At 39.3% G+C, this 27,431-nt stretch overlaps 2 protein-coding genes across 7 annotated transcripts in view; one reads left to right on the top strand and one right to left on the bottom strand.

Moving 5' to 3' along the window:
• ASB3 (ankyrin repeat and SOCS box containing 3) overlaps nt 1–27,431 on the top strand; it is a 32,555-nt gene that overhangs the window by 4,196 nt on the left and 928 nt on the right. For 3 of the 5 annotated variants that reach the window (XM_074817588.1, XM_074817586.1, XM_074817584.1), the window contains 8 exons: nt 14,633–14,846; nt 15,230–15,388; nt 16,910–17,022; nt 17,613–17,748; nt 18,528–18,705; nt 20,061–20,258; nt 23,321–23,572; nt 25,773–25,906. In XM_074817588.1, the coding sequence (XP_074673689.1) occupies nt 14,651–14,846; nt 15,230–15,388; nt 16,910–17,022; nt 17,613–17,748; nt 18,528–18,705; nt 20,061–20,258; nt 23,321–23,572; nt 25,773–25,906 (1,366 nt within the window). In that variant the 5' untranslated portion in view covers nt 14,633–14,650. Of the gene's footprint in view, nt 1–13,394; nt 13,528–14,015; nt 14,088–14,632; nt 14,847–15,229; nt 15,389–16,909; nt 17,023–17,612; nt 17,749–18,527; nt 18,706–20,060; nt 20,259–23,320; nt 23,573–25,772; nt 25,907–27,431 lie in introns of those variants that run through there. The other 2 variants (XM_074817585.1, XM_074817587.1) reach the window with 2 other exon arrangements.
• CHAC2 (ChaC glutathione specific gamma-glutamylcyclotransferase 2) lies at nt 1,278–14,267 on the bottom strand. Of its 2 annotated transcripts, none has more exons than XM_074817593.1 (3): nt 14,004–14,267; nt 5,782–5,817; nt 1,278–2,353 (listed from the first exon to the last, which is right to left on the bottom strand). In XM_074817593.1, exons 1-3 carry the CDS (start codon nt 14,136–14,138, stop codon nt 1,970–1,972), a joined length of 555 nt encoding a protein of 184 aa, XP_074673694.1. In that variant the 5' UTR covers nt 14,139–14,267; the 3' UTR covers nt 1,278–1,969. The 2 variants fall into 2 exon arrangements, with proteins under 2 accessions (XP_074673694.1, XP_074673695.1); XM_074817594.1 differs by having other exon boundaries at nt 1,278–2,877; nt 14,004–14,100.

The raw sequence follows: 27,431 nt of genomic DNA, 5'->3' as shown, positions 1-27,431 counted from the left end.
ATGCATAGAGTGTACATGCCATTGTACATGTTTTAACTTTACTACAGATTGCTTAAATCTGAAGGCAGCCCTAGAAAGAAAGTGCTGTTGTTGGTTGGGTTGGTAAATGCTACATAACATTTTTAGTAGCAGTTAATTATCCAGTAACACTTAAGAGTTATTCTTTAAGTCAAGGTGAATAAATGCATGTGTAATGGAGCACGTTCATTAATGTTGATTTGGGTGACGGTCATCACTGTCCATCTTTGGTGTGTGAAGTCACTCAGCTCCAGCTTTGGGCATCTTAATGACTCATGTACAGACACGTGGAAGTTCTGATCATAGTCCTCTCCTGTTGTACACCTGAATTGGTTGGGGTTGCTTTTCTGCTCAGTTATGTCAGTCTTAAATCCAGTGCAGTGCAGTGGAGGATCGAGACCTTTGAAAGATATTCCATCATTTGCACGTAACTCATGTCTACTAATGGAAAAATGGGGCCTCAATGCATATGATTATTTTGTTAATATGATTAGAGGATTTGCTTCTGCAGTTTAGTCCATCAAGTGACGCCCCATCATGTACTCTTAAAATAGTGATGTTCAACTATTAATAGTAAACAGCTTCTGAAAACCATAATACACTTTTTCTTTCCCTCAATGAATCAATGCTTGAGAAATGGCAGAGGCACACTAAAATTATAATCTGGTATGTAATACAGTGTTCTTGGTTAAGTATTTTAAGTGGTCTAATTATCTCAAATTTAGGTTTGAATTTTACTATCCTATTTTCTACTCATCTAGCTGCCTTTCTCAAATGTTTCCTATTAACATCCATTTATGTTCTTGTTAGCTTTTGTACATGGCCAAGTAAAATAATAGCAGCTTGTTATTTTGATAACCTTGATATTTTCAAGTCATTACAAATCTAAAACAGGAAAATGTAAAGAAGAGAAAGGGACAACCTCTATAGTAGAAACATACAGTTTTTGAATTACTTACTCAAAATATAGGCTTCCAAGCTACTACTAAACACTTATACATTCTCTGTATGAGAAAATGTGACGTTACATAGTGTTTGAAATAGGACCTTTCCTAGATTAACATACAAAAATATACTTCGTTAAAAGTTAACAAAAATAACTTAAACTTTTGAGAAGCAAGGCAAGTTCTTGTTGGGACGGAAACTCCATTTGCTTAAGTTTTGTATAAAGTAAGCCTACTAGCCTAAACTGGTGGCTTTCCAACCCTCTTTGTTTGGATGTCCATACAACACATGTAAGGTTACCGATAAGAGGGTTTCTTTCTTAATTACCTCTTGCTCGTGAATCCCTGAAACAGTGGTTGAAAATTACTGGCTTAAAACCTATCCTCAGAGATGGTTGAATTTTTTAAGAGATGGGGTTACAACAGCATCTAAAGGCAAATAACAAAGATGAGTTTCTGAACATTCTTGCTGCATTGCGACTTCAAGTCATACTCTCAGTCAATGTTAATATTTTGGCTTTACTCTTTATATTAATCTTTAAAATAAAATGAGGCACTGATACATTATGGCTTGTTTGTGTCAAAAGTATCCTGTGCTTTGGTTTTCAGGGGCTTGACATAATGAGCCAAGGGAAAGAATTCTTTCCTTGACAATGAAATGGTTTATCCCTGTGTTTAAGGACAAACTTTATATATTAACGATAAATGTTCAAACAAAGAGAAGCTTAAGTGATTCTCTCGAGACTTTCTTAAAGGTGTAGTCTTTGGATAAAAACCCAGTATACCAAATTGAAACCTAAAACACTTCCCCTGCTCCCCTTTCTTTAGACTCCTGAAAGAATGATTTTTGTAACGATATCTTTTAATGACCAACTACTATTTTGATTGCAATATTAAAATAAATACGATCACGTAGTACAGAGAAACATGGCTCCAAGTCATATACCCATTGTGCAGTGAAACCATTCCTCTGAAGATGAAGCAAGATCATTAAAAGTAAGTTATTTTTATAGACAATTTAGGTTTTGATGCTTTTCCAAGAGTTCCTTTACTAGTTTCTCTAAGGAGAAGAGATGCTCATCTGCATCTTCTGGTACGAGATTTCTGATAGAATTAGCAAGTTCAAACAGGTATTCTGTGTTTCTTCCACTTGGACCAACTGCATTAAAAATCTGTTCAGCGATTTCTTCTAGAGGTGCTGGACCAAGGTAGTTAGGGTTGTCACAAGTTCCAATGTATAACAATACATCAAACGCTTTTACTGAGGAGTCTTTTGGATAGAAACTGACAGTTTGAGTCCTGTAGCCTCCTTTCTCTCTGAAGTCCAGGTATGCCTTTACTTCACATTCTTGTCCGGCTGGCAATCTGTAAGCAACACCCCAGACACACCCCTGTTGAAGGACATAAGAAAAGAAAATCCAGGCAGGGTTCATAAAGATACTCATAAATTAATGTGTTTCTCTTGTATTTAGGCAAAACTCTCTTTAAAAAAAAAAAATCTTCAGTTTTCAGTCTTTTTATAGCTATTTCTCATGCTGTTTGTAGAAGGAGTCCCAAATTAAAAGGGTGTTTTATTTAGGAAATCTTCAGTCAAAATGGTACCTATTCAGACTGATCATCTACTTTTTTGCTAATGCTGAGGCCTTTCTTGCAAAACAATTTCTTGTTGCAATTAAACTAGAAGTAGTAAATAGCCTTGGCATGGGCCACTAAGGAGCTGGCAAAAAGGATACAAAGTATCTTCCTGACGTCACAAAACTTGTATCTGAAAATTCAAATTTGAAACCGTGCCAAATCCAAAGTAATTTTGATCAGGTCCTTCCTCTGTTTAGTTGCAGTTTCATTTCAAAGGACCTGGGTGTCACATCTGTTGTGTACTTGGAGGGATGAGCATGGTAACGTTGCCACACTGAAACTGAATCAGAGAAGAAAAAGCTGAGAGATGAACCTTCATTTTGCACAAACAAATGTGCTGTATCCAGCACCTCAGCAAACACTTAGGATAAATTTCATTACCATCTTTGAGAATCTGAGCATTTCTTCATCCTCTTCACAGATAACATCTCTGAGAAAGTACTTAACTGTGGTGTGAATCAGTTATACTCTCCTGAGTTTTATATAAACAAATCGGTGTGATCTGTGTAGGGATAGATTTGCATGGGGTTTTTTGTTTTGTTTTGAAGTAGCATAGAAAAAATATGATGGTCTGTTATCCACTAAAGGCTACAAAGTGTTTGCTACAAGTGCTGTTTTAAAATAAATGGTAGTCAGTTTTGTCTACTGGCGACATCAAATGTGGATTCTTCCTGCAGTTAAGTTGGTGTATTTATCAGTGCTGCAGTAATAATGACAAAGCAGTTAAGGGTTTTGGGTTTTGTGGGGTTTTTTCCCCGTAAAACTGGATCTTAGTATTTAGTCATGATATCAGACAGTGGCGGTGTTAGTCATAAGCCTTGAATTTTGCAGTCAGACCATATACTAATCAAAGGCATTTTATTTAAAAAAATCAGGCGTCATCTTCTGTTGCATCCTTTGTAGATGGTTACAGCATTTGATGTGCTGTGGCCAGGAAGAGCACTAATGAGTACTTCACTTTATAGCTAGTTAACCATCTTATTACAGTATGAGTTGAGCAGTTCAAAGTACAATTACCGAGTTTTGTACTAAAAATGGGTTCCTTGCTTTCCCTCAGCCATCCAGAATGCAGGTTCACTCCAGCTGCCTGCAGGAAATGCGTTAAAACAGCCTCTTCTGCGCATGTTACTCTCTTGAGTTAAATCTGCCCTTCAGACCTACTTTGGTGTTGACAGGAAAATACACATGGGTGTGGTGGAGATAGGGATCTAAAGCAGACAAGCACTAATAGTTCATTCATTTAGTTTTCAGTACAGGGAATTTCAGATGATGGAAAATTATAATCCAGAAATCTGACAAGGAGTGTGTGTGTGTGTGGCTTCCTCTTAACTGGCAAAGAAATTCAGATGGAGCAAGTAACAATAACTCTCTAAACTAGATGTTTCCAAGCTGCACTATGAGTATCGCTAGTGAAAAAGGATGCACAGGCTAGCACAGAGCAGAAGCTGGCATTGCCAGTAAAAGTACCACTGCTGTTGTCACCCCTGTATTTCATGTGTGTGTGCAGGGCAATAATTGCCGTAGTCTGTTAAGATACCTTCAAAACAAGGTTACCTTTTTTAAGCTGCGGAATGAGTAAAAATTAAAGCAAATGACTTGTTGTGTCATTTCATGTTTAAGTGTAAAGGGTGATTATCTGGCCACACCAGATTCTGGAGAAAAGGGAAAAAAAACCCAACCAACCAAAACTGGTTTGCTAAGGGGAAAAAAGTTTCTATGGTAACAAGTAAGTTTGCTTAACAATACAAAGTGAGTGGCAACAAACATAAGCATTCTTTGTCTATATAGGCATCTGTGTAACATAATGGTACACAGCAGTACAGTAATGTGAAAAAAACCCTTACTAGAAAGGTACAGAAAATCACAATGAGAGACAGTGCATTGCATTTTGCTGGTTTTGCTAACTGCAAAAAACAGTTGAAGTTTTCGATTACTGCTAAACTTAGCTCTCTGTGGGTGCTATTTCAGGGAAATAGATCAGTAAGACAGCAATCGTACTTATATAGATAAGCAACTGTAAATAAAAACTAACTACTACCAAAATACCCATCCTCTGTGTCTTACGGCCTGTTATCGCTTGGCCTTGCTCTCCCTCTGCCTCCCTGCCATCCTTCTTTACCTCCTGCCTCTGGAGGCACTAGTACCTGCAGGGATTCCCTCCCCTGGAGCAGGGTGAAGCTGGATGGACATGACCATCGAAGCCCTCCCCAGAGCAGAGTGTGATGCTGGATGTGGGGGGCCCAGGGGATCAGCAGGGAGTGGGAAAGCAATCCCACCCTGGGTGTACCCTGCAACAGCTGCCCCTGGGCTTCCCCAGCCTAGCTCAATGCTTTTGTCCTGGCTGGGGAGCAGTCCAACCGAGAGCTCTCTAGTGGCTAAGATCTCTAAAAAAAATTGTGGGTAGTTCTTTACTATCAAACAGAATTAAAAATGGGTTAAAAGTAACTCTAAGTACTTTTATAAGCAGAAAAGTCTTGATTTTCCTACAGCTTACATGACTGTAAACCTAGGTCTTGTTTCATCTTCCCTCCCTCCCCAGCCCAGGCACTCCCCTTGCAAACACTTCCCTTGCACTAAGTGAGACTTAGGGAAAAAGTCAAAAGATAAGCAAGAATGGCAAACGGGCCACTGACTGTTCTCTCTAAACAGAAGCGGATTTCACAGTATCACATAGAAACCAAAAGCACAGTTGTGGCATTTTTAATCCCTTAAGCATTTTATCTGTCTAGCAAAAAATAAAGCAAGGGTATCTCCTTTTATTATCACTGCAATATAATCTTGATTTGTTTCAGTTTTTATTTTGGGAGGGCAAGATTACAGTTCTCACACAACATCTGGGATCTACTATCAGTGTATTGTCAACACTATACATATACTGAAAGTAAAACTCTGCATCTTATAGCTGGATAGCTGAAGTGACTATTGCGGAAAATACTTTAAAATACACCTTTGGTAATAACAGACCCAAACTACTTCCAGTTTCTTAGTTTAGATTGATTGATTTATTTGAAACCATCAAGAGTCATTGGGGTAACTCCAAGAAATTCTGAGAGAACTTTTCATTGCACTAACGATAACTCTATTTGCTTGGAGACAAGCGAAAAATTAATAGAGACTTACTGCACAGGCTGGGAATGCAACAGGACATTCTGTACACTACAGAGACAGAACAGGAGTACTATACCTCAGGATCTTCAACTAGTGTCACAACTCTTCCAGGCTAAAATTAAAAAAAAAATAAAAATAGTTCAGTTAGAGGCTTCTACCCTAAATCATGAGCAAAAACAAAACAAAACAAGAAAAAAAAAGAAAGAAAAAAAAAAAAAAAAAGAACAATGAGAAGTAATGAAAGGGTCAGAGAACTAATCCAGGCCAATCTCAGTAAGGTCCGTTTCTTTGAGATCCGGTATAAATATCTTCTGAGAATAGCTTTTTGATCTGTATTAGATAAACAGTGATAAAATGTTAAATTCGGAGCGAGGGTGTCTGCAACATAGAAGTTAAGGGCAGTCATAAATGGGGAGGTTTTGAATGTCCTTGCTTTGTATGTGCTGTTCAGACTCGGTTCTATTCCTCTTTAAAATGGTGACAATAATTCATCAATGTAAAACTATCCTCAGTGCACCCTCCTCAGCCATGTTGCTTCTCCACAGTACTAGGCAATTTTTTTTATCTCTGGACTGACAATGAGGTGAACCTTCAAAAAGTTTATACGCAGGCATGGAAAATAACGTAACACAGAAATCTAGCTTGTGTAGCACCAAGCAAGATATTACCACTTCTGGCTTGGTTCGCACTAACTGGATTTTAGAAAATGTTAAATTACACAGTATGACACATAGCAACTCCTAGGTTTAAAAGCTCCTGGCTCATTAGATGTTTTTGAACAAAAAATTTAGTAAGCACCATGTTAGCACCGTGTTATTCAAAGTTTAAAAAATAAGTTTATTATGCAAAATACTATTTTCCCCTTCTTTTCTCCCTCGCAGCTCATCCTCCCTTACTGGGCAGAGGGGGGATACCTTGGTAATGGCTGATTTTGCCAATGAGTTACTTCTTGCAGGAAGAGTAAGAAACCAGTTTGTAAATACTGAAAATAAAATTGTTGAAATTTGTTGTATAACCTGGAGAATAAAATTTAAAACATAAAACCCTACGGAGAACTGCATCTGTAGTTTAAAACTGCTAATTTTGGCATCAAATTACTGTACAAGTGTCTTTGGTTAGAGATGAGGGAAAGCAGAGGTACTAGCGTTCATTCAGTTCTAGTGTGGAGTAGAAATTAATTCTCTTGGGAGTTGCAAAGATAATCTGAACTTGATGTACTTGGATGTGTGCCTTTCATTGAGTCTGAGCTCAGTTTCAGTCTTGGGCTACTACCTTTCAGTCTTTTTGTGACTCATCACTAATAGATTCATTGACATGTCTGTGCTTTTGTGTTTGTTAAGTCTGTACTTGTGCTAGCCGCTTTCACACAGTAACAGTGTGGGGTTTTCTCCTACACCGAGTCACTGGCAAACCACACGTGTTGGTAACAAGCCAAATAGGAAATCTAGTTTTTGCAGAGCACTTCATAGATACCATCAAGTGTAGATATTATTTAGTCAGTGTCAGATCTTTTATAATCTTAAAGGCTGTTTATTCATAAGTTCTGAGGTACTGTGTTTTTTCATTTTTATGCCAGTTCTCTCCCAGCATCAGCCATCTATTCCTGATCTGATTGATAAAATAAGACAACAAAACTAAACAAATGCTTACGTGAGTCCTTAGAGGAAACAGGTCTGTTACCGTGATTAATCATGATAACTTAGGTGTTCCTTTTGGGAAAAGATGACATAAAAAACACATCTGTTCATCTAGTCTACTTAAACCCCGTCTCAATCAGTGAATTAACTGGGGCTGGTTTGCTGCCACTCAGTTTATAATCTCAAAGACAGCTAGTTAACATACTCTGCTAGTAATAGTACTGAAGGGTTCACCCAGAGTTAGGCTAAATCTATCTCTGACTGTTTATCTGCAGACTGTTTCTATTCTGGACAACAATAGAGAACTCAGGCAGGGTTTTCTCTCCTTTAATAGAGGGGAAACTTCTGATGATCTGATGTTTTCCTTAATATTTTAGGTTTAACAAACTGGGAATACACTGTCAAAACTGCCATGCTAAGATAAAGACTGCTGGTTGGTCAGTTAAGCATGCTGTCTTTTTTAAAACTCTTCCTAAGCATCCGGTACTGTTAAAAGAAACATGCACATAAAGGCACCAGTATAAGAAGCTCTTGGCATGTATACATGTGTGGGTGGTGGGTATACACACAAACAGGAATGCTCCGTTCCATTATATATTTTCTTACCTCTGACAGAGCATTAAAACCTATGCTTGGGTCTTTCTGTCTGAGTTACCAATACATCCCTTTTCTACCGATTTGTCCAGATAGTTTTAGTCTTTTTATGTAGTGTCTGCTAAATCTCATTGCAGTGAGTTCCAGAATTTCCATACATAATTAGTTATTTTTGTTTGTTCTGGTGGGTTTTTTGAGCCTTGCTTTCTGATAATTTTTAGTATTTCTAGTTTCTTTCTCTTTATACAGAAGCAATTACACACCTCTCTGATCAGGATGACCACCACTCTCCAGACACTTTGTATTTCCATGGTCCAGCTCTGCATAATCATTGTGAGATGGAGCGTCTGGTATTCCACAAAATAGTCACGGTATCGGCTCGTGTGCTAGTCATCTCCCCAACCAATTATTCATTTCCTAACCACTCAACTTACTATTTTTATTCTCCTAAAGACAGCTTTTCTCATAAAACTATCCATAATGACACTAGATTAGACTCTGAGGTATGGCAGGTAACACAGAAGCTTTTGTTGTTGCACATACTAGTGGTTACTCCCACAATGTCGTGAACAGTAAATATTGTCTTTTGTTTTATTGTTCTGCCCCTGTGACATGTCAGCCATGTAGTTAGGCCAGCAGTGATACTTTTACATATGTTAATGTGAGACTGGAATGGCCCTACCATTTTCCTTTAAATGCATTACGAAAGTGTGTATCTATATGTATACGTAAATATGTGTATACATAAATACATGTATACAGGGCTTAGTCTTCCATATGGCTATCAGTTTTTTCCATCACCATTAATACTTCCCTGACTTGTGTATTCAATACTGGTCACTTAAGATTTTGTAAATTATGGATTAAAGAGACATTCTGTGGTGGAAACAACTTTCTCTTCATTACCAGCAATGCCTGTATCTGAAGCCTAAATACGAAATGAAAGTAGAGTACTGGATCTTCAGAGTGGTTGTGTGATGAAAGAACAATCTGTTTGTCTAGGGAAGGACAGGGTATTTATTGTATTGGTTTGCAGAGTCCTTGCATGGAACCACCTACAACAAACACTGTTAAGGAACCACAGCTATTATTACCTCTGCTAGCTAAGTAAAGAAAGTAACACATCTATAAATGGCTGGTTATGTATTATAAACCAAACCATTTTTGTCATGCCCAGGGAGTACTGGCAAGGGCAAACTTAAATGATCTGCTAAATCAGATGTCTTTGAGGGATGTGTGTCGGTTCTGTGCAGCCTACTGCCAGGAAGGCTGACAAAGGCAGCCTTGCATCAGATTGTGCCAGCGTGGTCTGCAGCCATGCAGGAATTTTCGAAGGCATCTGTGGTGCTAAGGGCCATCGCCCCTCTGAATCAGATGGGAAACCACTGCAAAAATTAAATACATGTTGTTTCAGCTCTTAGCATTGTATTTTACTTCAAGCCCTCTACTGTACGCTAGAGCTCCCAAACATACTCTGGTCTTAGAGTGCACATGATGGGAGTTTCTTCTAGGTTTTGCCATCCTGGGTTCAGTAAAAAGAGGAAAATAGTGTTAGCATGGTGCAGAGTCTGCCCTAGAGTCTGTGATACTCTCCTGGCATGGGGGCTTTGTCTGTCTGCGTGGAGATGAAGTTCCTCAGGACAGTCCTGAGGTCTAGCTGATGTGTGCTATGAAATAGTGGGGTAAACTGAAATAATATCTTCCACTGTTAGGTTGTTTTCAGTGGTACTATAAACTGCTCAGCTGCTCAAATTACTAAATATTTACTGATAGAGAAATCAATTTTTGCATCTGGATATGAAAGTAAGATGGAATAAAAGGAAATATGACCTTATAAATCATTTTAGCTTGACTACCTCCTCTATTTTTTCAGAAAGGGAGGTGTAAGTTTGCTAATAAGTACGAATTTTAAATGGTTTCCTTAAAAGCACAAGATTATTTAAACAAAGCGTAGCCTCTTCTACTTCCTTTTCCTGTGGCTCATTCTGCATAACAGGGCCTATCTATCTATCTATCTATCTATCTATCTATCTATCTATCTATCTATCTATCCTCTCCCCTATAGCCCCCTTGCTGGCAGCCATCCAACGGGAAGAAACGGCCAGGGTCACTCAGGGAATTGCCGAGGTGGGAAGGCACCTCTGGAGATCCTCTGGTCCAACCTCCTTTTTTCTCCATTTCACTTTTATCGAACTAAAAGACCTTCATTATCTTAAAATCATTTAAACCTTAAGCTGACCCAGTAATTCTATGCATGTAGAAACCGAGTTTTCTGCTTGGACACTGTTTGGACAGTGGCAGCAGGCAGCTGGAGCTAAATTAATCACGTCATCAAGTTTCCCTGGGTTTTTTTCTAAGCACGTTGAAGGGGTAGGAGCGAAGACAGTCTCTAGCAGAGACCAAACTGAGATTTCCCAAATGTCAGACCTGTTGGTGTGCCGTGCAGTCAAGTGAGTGCCAGCACCAGATTGAGGAGAGCGGCTAAAGCAAGCGGTCCAAAGCTGGGAGGAAGGAGGGTTGCAAGGGGAGGAAGCAAACCTCAGTGTTTTGACAGCAGCAAGCTATTAGTTTGGTTCAAACCATACTGTGGTGATAACGGCTTCAACCCTTGAATGTGCTTACACTTCTGTACTGTTCTGTGCAAAACCAAACTTTAATGTTTGAGAAGGTTTATGTGAATCATGCAGGTTTACATTTCTGATGCCATTTTTTCTGAAGCTTGCACTAAGAAATTTACATTTGCCATTTATGAAAACATTTTTGTTACTTAGGTCTTTGTAAGCCAATAGCCTTTTTTTTTTTTTTTTTTCAGGGAACACTCTTATTGCCTGGTAAAATTCAAGCTGCTCCAATGTACTATTTGGAATAATCCTCTGAAAATCTTACTTTTAAATACAGCTAATATATAAGTTGCCATGTATTTTTTAAGAAATGTTTACTCCTTTTTTCGAATTCTTAATCTGTTCTAACAAAACTTTCTTTCAATTTAACACCCTGTAAACTATCAAATATGGCCCTATGGTTAAACATCACTTTATAGCTAGTTAACCATCTTATTACAGTATGAGTTGAGCAGTTCAAAGTACAATTACAAGGTCAACCGAGTTTTGTACTAAAAGCTTGCAGCCATTGTACGTAAAAGTGCTCTCTATGTTTTTGTTGCGCTGACCATGGAATGTTGGAGCAACGGGTGTTTTCAGAAGAGTTTTTTTTTACCTTGTTGGCTACTATTTTATTGCTGTTCTTTAAAATGTGTTAGTACTGAAGGACCAGTTTCACTTGTAGCTCATGCACAAGAGATGTAATTCATCTCTGATGTCAAGGACTGTGAAAGTTTTACAGCAGAGGGAGTTTGGCGTGGAGAAATGGGAGGTTCCAGCTGTATGTTTTCTCAGTCTACGCTGAGAGAGTCTTTGCCTTGCAAGCAGGAGTAGCAACTCATGGACTGCAGGAATACAAAAAGGCATCAGCTTGTTGATGCTGAGAAAAACTGTATTTTGTTAATGCTGTGTTGTATATCAAACACAATATAAAATGCATTAACCAGTTTATATAACTAATGAGCTGTGCCCTCAGTCTGTCCAAACAAGCATCTAAATAGAAATAAAACAAGGCATGGGCTTGGGGGGGGGGGTATTGTTTTAAGGCTCTGTATATCTGCAGATGATGGTCTGGGCATGAGCTTGACTGGGGCAGAAATACAAACGTCTAAGCTTCTTGGAACCGGGTATGTGCTAATGGGTAGTAACCTGGTGTGACCATTTTGAGAGGCTTCCAATATCTTGCACAAAGACAGTCACTCTGAGCATTCTCCTGAATTTCAGCCAGCCCAGCAGGAGATAATGCAATGAAGTCACCAAGGATACCTGCAAAAAGGAAGAAAAACTGGCCTGTGTGGGTTTTATTCCTTTCTGAAGCCCCAGGAGTAAAACTTTCTCTGTTGACTGATAAGGTTTAATTTATTTTTTTAAAGCCTAGTCTCCTAAGTAGGGGAGGCTGATGGGATCATATTCTTTTATGTCCCACCCTCACAAATTTTGCACGTGCCTTTCAATTCATCCGAATTCAAGAGAAGAATAGCAATGCTCATACAAACATAATCTTTGAAAAGGGATGACTGGCAGATGAGAAATCAGTGTTCCCACTGAGAAAGCAAACGATAGCTGTCCAGTCAGCAGACCCAACCTAGCCAGCCGCAGGGCACGCTGCATGTCTCCAGCCAGGTGAGGTGTCAGCTGAGCGCGGGGCAGGTCTGGAGACAGGAATTGTGTGTGTGACAGCGTGTAAGCCGGGTGACAAAGCGAGGCTTTCGCCTCGATCTTAGAAGCTACGTGGCAAAGCGTTTTGGGGCTCAAGTTCAGAACTAGGACAGCTGCATGTGCACAGCACTGCTCCAACTGAAAAACATGCCTGCCGAGCCCAAGTCCGCTTGTACATCGTTTCTTTGCAGTGAACATTTTTTAAATGCTAGATGCCCAACTCACGCTAGTACCTGAAGCATGGTGATTTGCCTTACAGAAGAGTAAATGCAAGGGGGGGTTGTATTACCCTTTAAGTACTATGCAAGTTATTTTACAGTGTTTGAGGTTCTAACTAGTGCTATTTAGAACTAGATTAAAATTTCTACGTGTAGTGTGCCTTTATTTTTAAAAAGAATCCTTATGCCTTTTCTGGAGGAGCTCTTTTAAAGCCGTATTCCAGTTTTAGAGCAGAGTTATCAGGGTGCAGGTTAGACGACTGCTTTAGGGAGCATCAGGAAATCATACTTTCATGATACAAAACCAGAGTTCAAAGTAGGTAAATTGTTACAGTGCTGTATGCAAGTATCAGTTTCTATACATTTATGATCAGTTTGCATTGGTGATGACTAAATCATGAGCAGCATCTGCAGCTGTAAATAACAGTCCTGCCACATCAAAGTCATTCATCTAACCTGCTGGGTGCTTCTGTAACCTATTGTTTCTTTAACGTTTGTTGAGCTATTTAGAATTATATAAGGGTGATAGCCCTTCTGTGGCGAGGTGATACCAGCTTTCAAAGCAGAGTAAGACTCTATTATTGTCACTCCTGTGGATTAAAAATATGTATGTTCGCATGAAATTGGGAATGCTCGCTTCTGGAATTTCAGTTTCATTTTCCTAGCTGCTTTTTTTTTTTCTTCTTCTTTTCCAAACAGTAAGTATTTTCTCCTTCATAAGTTTCCATTTGAAAGTAAAAACGCTGAAAAGCAGTGAGGTCATTTGTTAGGCAGATCAACACTTCTGGGCTTTACTTATTAACTAGCCTTTCTCTTCAAAGTCTGATACTCACGCTGAGGTATTTACCCTTGGTTGTTTAGATTAATGTCTATAATAACTAACTCGGTTAGTTTTGAGCTATTAAAAGGGACTGATGGTTATTTTTGTTACCATTCTTCTCCACTTTGAAGTCCATCATGTTGGGTTTTTTGATAGTACAGAAGAAATTGAACTTTAGGAAATTCTTCTTGCCATAATGAAATAAATTGTTAGTCAAAGTGGAAATACTTAACCTCAGTATTGTGCAAAAGACTGGTGTAAACGGCATCAGAAAGCACCAGCTGCTCTTAAAATGTAAGTTGAAAACAAGCCCAGAAGCACCAACCGCGGGGCTGCTGGAGCGCGGCCGGGGTCCCCAGCCGCCGGGGGGACAGTGCTGGGTGCTGCGGGGGGGGGGACACAGCCGCCGGTGCTGCGGGGGGGGGGGGAACAGCCGCCGGTGCTGCCGGGGAGGGGACAGCCGCCGGGCCGGCTGCGAGCCACCGCGCAGCGTGCGGGCAGGGCCCCCGCCGGTATTTTCCGCGGAGCCCCCGCACGAGGGAGCGCCCTCGGCACCCCGCCGGGGCCCGGCCGCCGCGGAGTCCAGAGGAAGGCCGGCTGGCTTCGGCCACGGGGCGGGGGCTCGGCCCGCTCCCCGCCGCCGAGCCGTCAGGGCAGCGGGGACCGAGGCCCCCGCGCCGGGCAGGCTGCGGCCCGCCCGCCCCGCCGCCGCGGTGAGGGGCCGCGCTGCCGGGCCCGCTCCGCCGGGCCGGCGGCCGCCCCCTCCTCACCTTGCCCGGCACGCCGCGGTGGTCGGTGCTGCCCTGCCAGAAGCGGCGGCTGTAGCCCAGGATGCGCCCCACCATCTTCTCCTCGTAAGGGAAATCCACCTTCCAGATGAGGGAGCCGTAGCCGAACACCCACATGGCTGCCCGCCTGCCCGACTGCCGGGCGGGCCTGCGCACTGCCGGCGGGCGGGAGAAGCGGGCTTCCCCCTCGGCAGCCGGCGCGGGGGGCAGCGGGCCCTGCCCCTGAGGGGCCGCCGGCCTCGGGCCTTCCTGGAGCGGGACGGGGGGGCTGCTCCTGCCGGAGCCGCCGCGGTGTTTTGGGAGAGCGGCGGCGCGCCCCTGGTTCTGCCGGGTGTCCGTGTGAGCCCGTCCTGTGCACGGAGTTTGCCTTTACGGCGGTTGGGCCAGTTGGCCCAGGAAGAGATAGCCCCCGCCTCGGTGACTGCTCCCCAGGGAGCCGCTGGGCAGCAGCCGGGGGGCTGTGACACACACACCCCACAAACACACTCCCCCAAAACCCACCCACCAACCAAACCAAACCAAAACCTCTGCGGAACAAGCCCACGATACACCTATTTTGTACTGACTCTTCTCCTACCCTTCCCTTTCACCCCCCCACCTTCCTCCTGCAGAGTTTGCCGTACGCAGGGATGGATTTCACGGAAGCCTATTCGGATCGGTGCTCAGCCGTGGGGCTTGCAGCCAGAGAAGGAAACGTTAAAATGCTGAGGAAACTACTTAAGCAGGGATACAGCATTGATGTTCCAGATAACAGGGGGTGGGTGCCAATCCACGAAGCAGCAGCTCACAATTCCAGTGAATGTCTGAGGCTGCTGGTTCGTGCAGGTAAGGAAAATTTGATGGGAAATACTGTGATTTTTCTGCTAAATTACCCTGTCATATAAAATATAAATTAAGTAGGTTTTTCTTACTGTATTCTTAGTTGTTTTGTAAATTTCTGTATGGTTTCATAGTTACTAACTAGCTGTGGTAAAGGGGCATGTCTGCGAATGACATCTGATTCGACTTTACCTTCTCTATCCAAGGCTGATATCTGCGTAGGGCCAGCAAAAACTGACACTGCTCTTTGAAAGACTTGATATAACCTCACGTTCGTGGATACACTGTGGGCCACACATAAAATAACTCAGTTATTTTAAGAAAATAACACTATTTTGTAATTTATTGCTACATACGCTTTTTTTTTCCTCCATTATTCTCATTTGTAGCTCCATCTGACGGCTACATAAACTCAAAGACATTTGAAGGGATGTGTGCGCTGCACCTTTCGGCACGCCATGGGTCTTTGGAAAGTGTTCGTGTTCTTCTGGAAGCTGGGGCTGACCCCAATGGAGTTACCACCGAAGCAACCACCCCGCTGTTCCTAGGTGACACGAGCTTTCTTGAAATCTCAGAACAACCAATGAGTGGGGAAAAGCTTACTGAGTTGAAACGCACCAGAGTTCATTCACTGCCTACCCTGTTTCATGTTTTTGTAGCCTAAATACTAGGCGTTAGACCTGGAGATGGGCTGGGTCTAGAAATTACCTTTTTTTTCATGGGTAAATCTGCTTCAGATTGTGTTTTAAAACAAAATTGTAAAACCAAATTGGTTTTCTGCATTGTCTTTCTTTCTAGCACAGAAAAGGTCTAGGAGGTATAGGATTATAATCTGTATGAGGGTGTTTCAAGTATTTTATTTCTTTTTTAATTCCTCCCTGCTTCTTATGTGAAAAGACCTCTTTTTGCAATTCCTAGTTTAGCAATTAAGGTTTGGTATTTTAGTATTTTTTCTATCATTTATGTTTGACATGATTAAATGCTTAAAACTTCTGCTGTAGTGAATCCTGAGTCTAAATCATCTGATTAAATACGCTTATTGTTTTACCCACCTCTGTACCCAGGCAAACATCATGGCTGCCACGTTACCTTTGTTTACGTCTATTCACATTTTGTTTTTAAGCAACTAAATAGCTTATTTGCTTAAAACAGTTGGTAACAGGTAGCACTTGTGGGGAGACCATCGTTAAAAGCATACTGGATAATGATAATTAACACTATGTCTAAGTGCTTACATAGATTAGACAGGGCCAAGAACGGGTCCTGGGGTTGTGTATCCAAGAGATCTTTAAAAAGGTAAAAGTTTATGGTCAGGTTAGTCCAGACTACATAATGGGGTGATGGCACAGCTCTGTGTTGGACATTGAGTACTACAAGCCAGAGGCACTCCTTTGGCAAGCTCTGTGCACTGATACTCTAAAAATTATTCAGTCAGTAGCAACTATTCACAGGTCATATCTCTCCATATCAAGCTTTTACAGTTACATAGGCAATGTGCCTTGGAAAAAAACTTGGAAAAATGTGCCTTGGTAGAAAAACGTGCCTTGGCAAAAACTTGAGGATGGATCAGGATGCTAAAGGACACTTTGTTAATGAAGCATAAATTAAATGTACACATTATACATTAATTTCATATAAGTGTTTAAAGTAGTTTTAAACTTTTTTTTTAAAGAGTTTAAGTTTGGGGGAATTTATTGTAAGATAGCCACTGGGCTTCACAAGTTTGGGGGGCCATTGCAGCTGTCAGGCAGGTAGGTGGCTGCTGCAGAATTGTCTCTGTGCTCTACGGGAAAGAGGGAGGAGAGAAAACTGATTTTGTTATCTGTGTTAGCACAATGTCGGTAGGATTTTGACAAGTCTAACTAAAATCTTTGTGGATAAATTTCCATTCTCCAACACTGTTTTGGGGGCATAAGCATAAAAGGCAAGTAAGCATATATAAGGTAAGTTGAAAAGAATTATGATTATTGTGTCAGGAAGTTAGTGGTGAGACGATTTGAGTTTTTAAATTAGTTCTTTAAATCCATTTAATAAGGGGTTTTTTTCTTATTTCACTGTTCTATTCGAAGCTGTTGAAAATGGACATGCGGACATCGTAAAGTTTCTGCTCCAACACGGAGCAAATGTTCAAGGATCTCATTCTTGGTCTGGATGGAATTCTTTGCACCTAGCTTCTTTTCAGGTAACCTGTAAGTGTATCATATAACTTCCGTGTAACTGGTGTATTCTGAGTGATAATTTGTCTATTTCTTGGCCTTTTTATCAGGTAATTTTTCCTAACCTACCCTAGCAGTCACAAGGCTGTCCAACTCCTGAAGGGCTTGCAATGCACTGAAGAACATATCTGAAACTATATGAGATGTTGATGCTGGGAAGCAATAATTATTTAAGTATTATAAGTGTTGCGTGTATTTGTAAGCTCACATGGGTGTTTGGGAAGTGAATCTCTTAAAAGATTTTTTTGAGAAAGAGTTCTGTTTAGTATCTCATCATCAGTGAGATGTATGACCTGTTTCCAGAATAGAAATACGTTAGCTTAATGGTTCTAATAAACTAATTTAATTTCCATTTGTATGTATCATGTAAATGAGCAAATGTGAAAAATTAAATTAAACTTGTCTAATTTTTTCTCTCATTAATTTTTCTGTACATCTTTAGAGTATTGAATATATTGTTGTTTTTTTATTATTTCTGTTTGAAATGTGTGGGAAAAATAGATTTATGCTAATTCCCTACTTTTTTGTTGGTTAACAATAAAAATATTTCTTTCAGGGATGCCCTGAGATAATGAAAATACTCCTGGAGAAAGGAGCAAGCAAGGAATGTAAGGATGACTTTGGAATTACACCTTTGTTTGTTGCTGCTCAATATGGAAAGCTGGAGAGTTTAAGACTGCTCGTATCCCATGGTAATAGTGATCATTCATTGAGCTTCATTGTTTTTAAACTTGTATCAGCCTGTTACCAGATGTAATTTCAGTTTACTTTTGCATGTCATAACTTCAAATTTTAGTGTTTTTAATGTAATTTTAGTTGCAAATGGGTATGCAAAACTATCTTAATTGCTTAAATCTTGTTTCAGTAGTTTCATATCATTTTGAGTAAGTGATGATAGGAAATACTAAATCAAAACTATGAAAAGATTAAGGTTCATCGGGGTCTTCTAGAAGCCCTCAGTAGCACTACATTAGTGGTCTGATTTTCATGACATTTGCTCTTGTAACAGGATATTGTTCAGGCGAAGTGAAGGTATCTCTTTCTGGTCATAAAGTGACAGCAACAGTTTCATTCACGTAATCAACAATCTTTTCTGTCTTAAGTGCATGTGTCCTTACAACCAAAATTAATTGCCATAACTATTAAGCCTGAGAGTGCCATGACCTGACCAGAGAAATCGTACTAACTGATCTACTAGACAGGGGAAGAATCTTAAAAAAATAACTGCAATTAAAAGATTGCCTTTCCTCTGGCACGTCTATCTCGTGTTGTGCTGATCTTTGACAGAGTTAATGTTAAAGCACTAACTGCTTAAAAAGTTAACAACAAGCTAGTTACTGTTTCCTTATTGTGGAAAACCTGTTGTGTTGTGAAGTCACTCTGTGAAAACAAATTACTGATTAACATTAATTTGTTGTTTATTTCGTGTCCTGTAGTGGTGATGTAAAGTATTGGCTTTCTTTTTTGTCAGGTGCAGACATAAATTGTCAAGCCAAGGACAGAGCCACTCCCCTGCTGATTGCTGCACAGGAGGGCCACACCGAGTGCGTGGAACTGCTGTTATCAAAAGGGGCAGATGCAAATCTCTACTGCAACCAGGATAACTGGCAGTTACCTATTCATGCAGCGGCTGAAATGGGCCATAAAAAGTAGGTGATTAAAAAGACATTCAGACAGAAGATTCTGGTAATAAAAACCTAATCGCCAAAGTGGAAGTTCAGCTCTGTAAGGAAGAAAAATGAGTTTTCGAGCTGATTTGTAGTTTAGAATTTCTAATTCTTTCCATATTTTAAATGTCTGTTAGTAGTCCCAGTAAAGTAATCAACCATTTTGAATTCAGCATCTAACCTGGGTCTGATCCATATCCTAATGAGTTCAGACGGTTTTCCACAGTGCTGAATATACCAGTTCACTCAATAGCCATATTACTTTTACATTTCAAAATATAACAATAGCATACGCTTTATACATGGCTTGAACAGCTCTTAATTAAAATTAATGACCATTAAGTAGCAGAAGTAATCATATGGAAATAATGAATTAGCTGAACCAGCCTGAAAGTCAAAGCCACAAAACAGTTCTTCTAATCTTTCTAGAAATGCTTTCCCCAATCCCAATGATATAAGTTGCTTTCACAGCAGAAAACCAAGAGTGGGAGTTCTTAGAGCAGCGGGCCATGGCAGAGAAGCATGTCTCAGGAACCCCGTGATTTGCACATGTGTGACAACACTTAAAATCAAATATATTAATGATGATACTAACTGCGAAATTATTAGTAGATGCTTGATCTTCACCCCTAGCAAAAGCAGGTAGTCAGCTGAGCTGTCATTAAAGTTTCTGCGTCAGATTGATGCCTCTCCTCAAACTGATGAGGAGGGCAGACTAAGTAAATACTGAGGAAGCTGATTTTTGTTCATTTTCTCAGAAATGGACAATGGGTTAGCAAAGTTGTCAGTACTAGAAATGTCTTTAAATCAAATGCTGCCTTCGAGGCTTTTGCAAGAGTATGTAACTGGCAATCTCTGAGCAGCACCGTTAAATTCCAGTAGCAAGGGAATCGGTGTTGTCACTAATCCTTGCTAGCTGGAAAGGATGTGAACTGGAGGTGCGAGCTATGAAGCAGAATGATTTTTCTGTTTCAGTATCTCGGTGTTGTTGAACAGAAGCAAATATTAATTTTATTTGCAACTTATATTTTCAGCTTGCTTCCAGACTTCTATGAAGTCTGGATTTAATGTGCAGTGGTACTGTATTGCTGTAAAAAGGATGATTAGGTAATAGGAAGTTCGAATTAAATTTATTGCCAGCCTAAATCCATGCCAAAGCACAGTGTTTGCTACAGGTCTGTGTATGAAATGATAAAGGTTGTTCTTTTATGTGAACTCAGAAAAAACAGGTAGGATTTTCTTCTTGAGTTGTAATGACCATATGAAAAATGACCATACATTTAAAATTAATTATTGTATAAGATCACAAAATAAATAGGGTTCTTAAATATTTGCAGGATATTAGAGTTGCTAATACCAATTACTGATCGAATCTGTGACAAAGGCAAAGGCAAAGTGAGCCCTGTGTATTCAGCAGTATATGGTGGTAATAAAGAATGTTTGGAAATGTTACTTAAAGAAGGCTACAGTCCAGATGCTCAAGAGTGCCTTAACTTCAACTGCAGATCACCCATGTGTATGGCCTTCCAAAAAGAGTAAGTATACCTCTTACATTGTGAAACTACCCATAATTATGTTGGCCTTTATTTAACTTTTTTAAAATGTGCTGTTCTGCCCTCCTTCCTCAACCTTGAGCTGACAGAGTTAAACTGTAAGTATCAGAATGGAGTGTGGACTTTGGATTGCATGCACGAGCTGAAGAACCTCACTGAAATCTCTGAGGGGAAGCTCGGCTCTTTGAAGAAGAGTCTTGTAGAACATAATTGCAGTTTTTGTGCTTTCAGAAGGCCTTATCAACACATCTCTGTCTTCTGGGAATGCAACTCGATGCTGTAATTGGATCAAAAGGACTCTTAAGTAGCCAGATTCTTTTCAGTAAGGATTAGTTATTGGAAAACGATGTTTTCCTTTTCTGTATGCCAGTCTCGTGCATAAGACAAGCAAAATTAATCAGCTCGGCTCTGTAGCTGTAAGGAAGACTGGGGAAACTGAATGATACATTCTTTTAGATCATGACCCATTTCTTTTTACACCTGCTGAGTGATGCGCACCGCTGGTATTCAATGGGAAATGCTTACTTCATAATGCAAAGGCTGTAATTTTGGAGGAAAAATAATAAGGTATAAAAGTCTTACTCCTAAGTGTGCATAGATTGATATATGTGTATACACATATATTTTACATCAAATGTGGTGCTCTTCGTATCCTTATGTTGATTTTTTTTTTTTCCCCCTGTGGTTTTTTCTTCTTTTTCTGTGGAAGTCAATTCATGGAGAAGTGGACTATTACTGTAAAAGATCTAGATGTTGCTGTCCCCAAGCTCACCTTGTGCTCCTTCCAAACTGATTCAATATATAAAAAAACAGTCAAAGGATTGAATACTGGCACAACTCAAATCAAGACAGAGAATCAAATCTCAGTCACCTCTTGACAGTTCTGAGCTTTGTATAGAGGTGTAATGTCATTGTGTTTTACATTGTTAACTGAGGCTTGAGAGCAGTTACCTGATATTGCTTTATGCTTTAGAACCACAGAGGAATTTCATGTGGTAGAGAATACATTTGAAAACTTTTTTTTTCTTCAGATGATTGCTGTCCATTCAGTAATATTTTGCCAGAATTCTGGTTAGTTCACCCTTTGTTGGCGCTCCTCAGGAATATTAATGTGAAGTAATGTTATGTGGCTAGTGTGCTGCCTTAAGGAAAGTATCCTCAATGAAGGCTTTTAAATCTTAAAACTCAGATTCTAACAGAATGCTTCATGTACCTGGATTAAAATTTATTGCATATGTACTGCCATTTAAATTAATGAGGTTTTGGTAGTGGTGAATTTAGTTCACCCCATTAAAAAGCACTTTATCCAGCAGAGGCAAAATCATAGCTCTTGGGGATGGCTTACATTTGGGAATCAGTTTCTCATTCTTGCCTCTTGTCTTCCACATGGGACCTGCTCTGATTTATTTAAGGAAGAAAAATAAAAATATGCAATATTTTAACAGTTCTTAGATTCCAGAAGTTTGTCAGCTGCAAACATTTTTAACCAAATTACTAACATTTAGAGGATGTGCCTTGGTGCCCTGAATCCTATAAACAATTGAGGCTTGGACACAGATGTGTAGAGGCTATTTGAGAAATAATTTTTAGAAGAAAACTTGTTATAATTAAAAATAGTGGTCTTGAGGTTATGTACTTTTTTTTTTTTTCCCCTGAATAAAGCTGTTGAAAGAATTAACTTTGGGATATTCTTTGCTGGATATGTTTGAATATATGTGAAGTGTGTACTAGTTGCATGCTATTAATAGGATCGCCCATTCTTACAGTTGGTTTAGGAAAATTTTTAAAAACTTCACCAAATATACGCCATCAATCTACAGTGCCATAATTGTAATAAATAACTTGCCAGTCATTCCTAATGTTCCTGAAGTTAAAATACTACAGTAATATTCTGACTGAGTTTCTCCTACTTGAACTAAAAGGGCTTATTTCAAGAAGAGAAGTCAAGGACAGAATTATTTTTTTAAATAGTGAAAGTACATCCCAGTGACTGTGCCTGTTACAGCCTCTTGTGTCTCTGGTCAGGCTGTGGGTGATTTTGAATTGCTTGAGGCAGGAACTAATCCAGACCCAGAATGGCACATGTGAAATCACACATCAGGATACAAGGCTGAATGTGTTTCTCCGTATCTCCATGCATGACAGATACAGTGTGCAGTGAAGCAGTGCAGAGGGTTTGTTATTACCGATTTTTATGGCAGACTCCTAGAAATTGTCTTTAAAAATCCTTGGACGTTGTTTTTTTGCCTTCTGTCCTAATCTTGCTTTGTAATAAATAATTTAGGAAGGTATGCAAATCGGGTAACTACTAAAATGTGCTGTAAACGAGGCAGGTAACATATATCACCACCTCAGAATCACTTCTGTGAAGTGCAATCTAATTACTAACTAAAAAGCAACACACTAATTATCAGTCATAATCCCATTCATTCTCGTATTACCATATTATAATTGCTAATGAGAAAATTATTTTAGTAAAAACATTTCTAAATGTTTACAATAGTTCAGTGGGTTGGAGACCTTCCTCAAATGAATTAAACCTTAAACAAGTTTGAACATTGGGCTGGTCCCTGAGTTCTGGGATGCAGTGATTTGATGTTTTCACATACTTGTCCATCTATTGTATTTGGCGTATTTTTAAGGTGAAACCTAATCAAGTGGGCATGGTGATTTCTGCTTATAGCAAGCACATGGTGGATCAGCAGCGTGGTGATACCTCGGGGTTATAGATTTGATTGACTCTGGGCAGTTTCTGTCTGTGATCTTGCTTTGAAGGGCAGGAAGCTGGTTGGGACCATCGGTTCTTCAGGACAAAAAGAACAAATGAGTTATGTGTAGGGACTGGGGTCTCCTGAACTAGTTCTACTTTTTAAACTGATGTGTTTCAGGAAGAACTGCAGTCAGAATGGCATGCTGGATTTTTCTTTGATTCGGGGGGATTTTTGGTAGAAGAAATTTGCTTTCTCAGAGGTAGATGTGAAATGGTAGATGCTTTCCGGGGGAAAAACTAACAGGATGTCCTGTTCCTTGTGTGCTGTTCATAGGTTTTTTTATTTCGTTGATATTCTCCTGAAATATGGGATCACCTTACTTGGGATTAATTTGGGATATTGCCTGATCCATGAAAAGTTTACTTTGTTCCAACGCTTTTTGAAGCTGGGCTGTTCACTGCCTTCTGGGGACCAGTTGCTGGAGTTCATAAGTTACACACTAAAAGTGCATAAGGACTACAAGAAATGGCTGCCTTATCTGCTCTTGGCTGGTTTTAATCCAGTGAATTTAATGCACAGATTCTGGTAAGCAGATAACATTATCTTGTTTACTTAAATATTGTATGCTAATCTGCAAAGCTGTTGCCAGTGTTATTTAACATGTGCTTTCAGAGGATAGTAGTTGATAATCAGCTGCCATGATAAGGAATGATGAGTCTTAGGGAAAGTCTGAAATAAATCATTCACGGGTAATGGCTGCATTCAGTAAAGCCAGTTTCTTTTAGGGAGAAAGCCAGAATGGAGATTGCTTTATCACTATTCTGGAGAAAGGCATCATTTTGCAATTTTTATCTTGAATATCTCTTATTAGCCCCCAGATTTAGTTGCAAATTGCTTGTGTATGTATAATACGGTAATGGTAAGAAGAATTTCAAATACCAAGAAAGAGGTCAGAAGGGATGGGAAAAAATGGAAAGTGAAGTTGGGCCAAGGCTAGGAGGGGAGGAAACAGATGCAGTTAGAGGTTGTATTGAACTAATGTGGCAAAAATGCCAGTCTGATTTTTTTTTTTAAATTCTTCCACATACAAATAAGTACTTGGTGATGGTTTATATTTAATTAGGCATACACAAGTAAAAATCTGAAGTATTTGTAGTTTCTTCTGTTTTTTGCTTGTCCTTGAAGATGACACTTAAGACTTTGTTACTGTGTCTCAGCTGTTAACAACATAATGTGAGATCTGTAAACTCATTACATGCATTACTTAAAATCCTACTCCTTTCATACATTTAAGATTTACTTAAATATTGATTTATATTCCAGATACCGTTGAGATATCATGGTTAAGATATCATTGGTAGTTTTAGATGCATTCGTTTATGACAGTAAGATTCTGCTAATCATTAGCATTCATCGCTTTCTGAACAGTAATTAGAGGAGCATATATAAAGCATGGTATATGTGTGCTTCTGTAGATCATATTTATTCAGAGAAGACTAAGTTACTGCAAAAGTAGACACTACAAGATTGCAATTCAGTGGCTGAACAAATCTCACTGTCCATGTGTATCATATATGATGCTTTTTGATATTTTGTTACATAATCCACAAATACTTCTGTATCAATTACTTCCTTTGTTTAAATATCCACTTTTTAAAATAACACTTATCACATCATAATCTAGAAAACTAATGGTTTTGTAGGTTTAATGTTAATATTAACTATTCTGTCCTGGAAGATGACAGGAGGATAGTAAACAGCAAATGACATTTATGCATCCGGTTCATTAACTGTCTCTGGTTCCTTGTGCAGAAGAACTGTATAATCAATCATCAACTCATCAGTCTAGAGCACTGACAATTTTAATTTCCAGTGGGAAAAGCAAAATCACTGTTCTCTTAAAGAAAGTGAGGCAATCAGATCTGTCTCCTGTATGGTTTTTGGTGAATGTATGAAAGTTCAGTCAAATACGAAAAATGAAATAATAAAACCTAGAAAGGACATAAAATAATTTTTACATTAATCTTTTGTAAAAAGCAAGTGTATTAAAATTTTAGTCTGGTATTTTTGTGTATGTAGAGCATTTAGATTTCTATTCAGGTGGAAATTCAGGATTGTATACATCTAGCCGAGAAGCTGTTGTGTGAAACCGCACAGCTCTCCAGCACGTGCAATACTAGCACAGCTGGTTTACTTGCTGTTACTTAAACCTCCTTAAACACTTTATTCAATTCAGCTTTATTATTGTTAAAAGTTCCTCACACATGCTAATGATTTGAAATGTAAATCATACTGATTTCTGAATACATATAAATGCAGTCTCTGGTAGAAGGAGAGTTTGAAACACTTGCAAATTTTGAGGGGTTTTGTTTTAATAAATAAGTAGCTGAATATATGTGCATTTTTTTCCCAAAAAATGATGGTAATGCTTATAATGCTCTGATGTCTTGACCCCTTACTAAAATTTAGGTGGAAATGGAGTAAGAAATTAGTGCAGAGGGGAATGCTGCCTATTACTGAGGCATTTAAATTTCAGAGCAGGTATTTTTCTCTTACAGTCTAACTTACTTTTAAAAAAAAGTGGAGTAAGATAAAAATACATCAGTAAAGGCTTGTGCTGTCAAAATTACTTTGGATCTCTCTTTAATGGTTTTCTGTTTATGGGCTTAGGATGTAGGTTGTTCAAGATTTGTTAGAAAATAGTAAAGCTTTCTATGCGTTGTTTTCATTATTAAATTTATGCTGTTGTGTAAAATGATGTTTTATGTGAGTTTCTGTTATGCAGGATTTTCTCTGTGAGTGAGAATGCCCTTAATTTCATCCTGGAGTTCACAAACTGGAAGAGACTTCCTCCAGCTGTAGAGCAAGACCTTTCTGACTACAAAGAGAGGTTCAGTGGGACTCCCAAGAGCCATTTTGGTAAGCAATAAGGTTAGAGGAAGAAAGTGTCTGTGTATGCCAGCTTCCAGGCCGTAAGTGGGAAACAGCTCTGTGTGCTCATGCACGATGGCAGAGAAGGTTCAATAGTCGATAGATATTGCTCATCCAGAAACTGGGGAGCAGGAATAGCAGTTACCCTAAACAAGCAAGCAAGCCAAACATATTTGAATTAACTTTACTCATTACATTGTTCAATTCAGAGTTAGCATGTTCCAAGTAGGTGTTCTCAGTTTAGGCTATCTTGTCCACTTCAAATTAATGCATGTGCTATAAAATATGGGTAGTGACTGTAAATTAGTACTGTGCCTCTTGGAAGATCTAAGGGAAGATGATCAGTATTACCTGGTTACATTTTCTAGACAATATCCCACTGATTTTTTTTTTTTAGATTTGTGTTTCCAGTGAAGTCTATGCTGTTCTGTAAACATTTGACAGTAATTAAAATACAAACCACATAAATCATCATATTAAATACCTACAGATCTAGCTGTTCATTGTCACTCCTGTCATCAAAATGTGGTCAGTCCAAAAAGATTCAGTAATTGGTTGTCCAGGAAAACACTAGTGCTCACTGTATTCACCCTTCAGAAAAGCAGCTTTAACGTACAGGTCGTGTTCTGTGACCTGTGCATTATGTTACTGAAAAATTGCACTCAGATGTCTTTGGTTCACTTCAAAGCAAATCCTTCTTTAAAAGGGTCTATAATAAGTTTTAAAATGTCTAAGTTTAAAATGTCTAATATTGTTAAATAATACTTTGTTTGGAATATTTGAAGCTAATTAGGATAACTTTTTGGAGGGGAAAAAAAGAATTTATTTGGGGAAATTTAGGTGAAGTCCTTTCTTTGTTTCCTTTGCTATTAGTAAATATATTTGTGTTGTAATATCATCCAGTAACTAAAGCCGAAGAGAGAAAGTGGAGAGTAAAAAGCAGAGGGGGGAAGGTTGAAAGTTTTCGCTTTTTCATTCCTGAAGCCAAGAGGAGTCAGGGCAAGCAGGCCAGCTGCTGTGCTGAGAGGCAGCCTTCCCCTCTTGAGAAACACCAAGCTGGTCATGTGAGGGAGCACAGGAAATTAAAAATGAAGGGTTCGTGTGGAAAAGTTCAGGAACAGGTGTTCACACCTGAAGGCTTGCAAAATGCCGTACTTACCCTTCTATACTGCAATTCAGAAATTGTTGCAGTTAATGTTACAGATTGCTTGTGAATAAATAAACGAAGAAGCCACTCTAGGGTAGTTTGGAGGCACTGGAGTTTTGTATCAGGATAAGCTGATAGGAAAGTTTGTGTTTGAATGCACATTTACAGATGTGTTTGTGTATCTTCCGGCACGGTGCTTGTCGTAAGTCAAGTTATTTAGCACCACGTTAGAACATTTGGGATCGTATGCTGAGTCATGCTGTCATTTAGTACTTATCCTACAAGTGCTTTCCCTTGGGTTATTTTGTTGTTGCTTGATTTACTTCTAGACTTCATTTTTCATTTCTTGTAGGGTGGCATGGGCCT

Source organism: Strix aluco, chromosome 3, assembly GCF_031877795.1.
Source record: "Strix aluco isolate bStrAlu1 chromosome 3, bStrAlu1.hap1, whole genome shotgun sequence".
In the NCBI taxonomy this organism is placed as follows: domain Eukaryota; kingdom Metazoa; phylum Chordata; class Aves; order Strigiformes; family Strigidae; genus Strix; species Strix aluco.
The sequence above is the reverse complement of the archived record's forward strand: the minus strand, read 5'-3'. Positions and strand labels throughout refer to the sequence as shown.

What these genes read in the sequence shown, in the direction of transcription:
- CHAC2 (XM_074817593.1), bottom strand. Translation starts at nt 14,138, where the DNA reads ATGTGGGTGTTCGGCTACGGCTCCCTCATCTGGAAGGTGGATTTCCCT. An exon ending in ACCGCGGCGTGCCGGGCAAG is followed by an intron (nt 5,818 to 14,003) that starts GTGAGGAGGGGG and finishes TTTTAATTTTAG; the next exon opens with CCTGGAAGAGTTGTGACACT. An exon ending in CACTAGTTGAAGATCCTGAG is followed by an intron (nt 2,354 to 5,781) that starts GTATAGTACTCC and finishes GTCCTTCAACAG; the next exon opens with GGGTGTGTCTGGGGTGTTGC.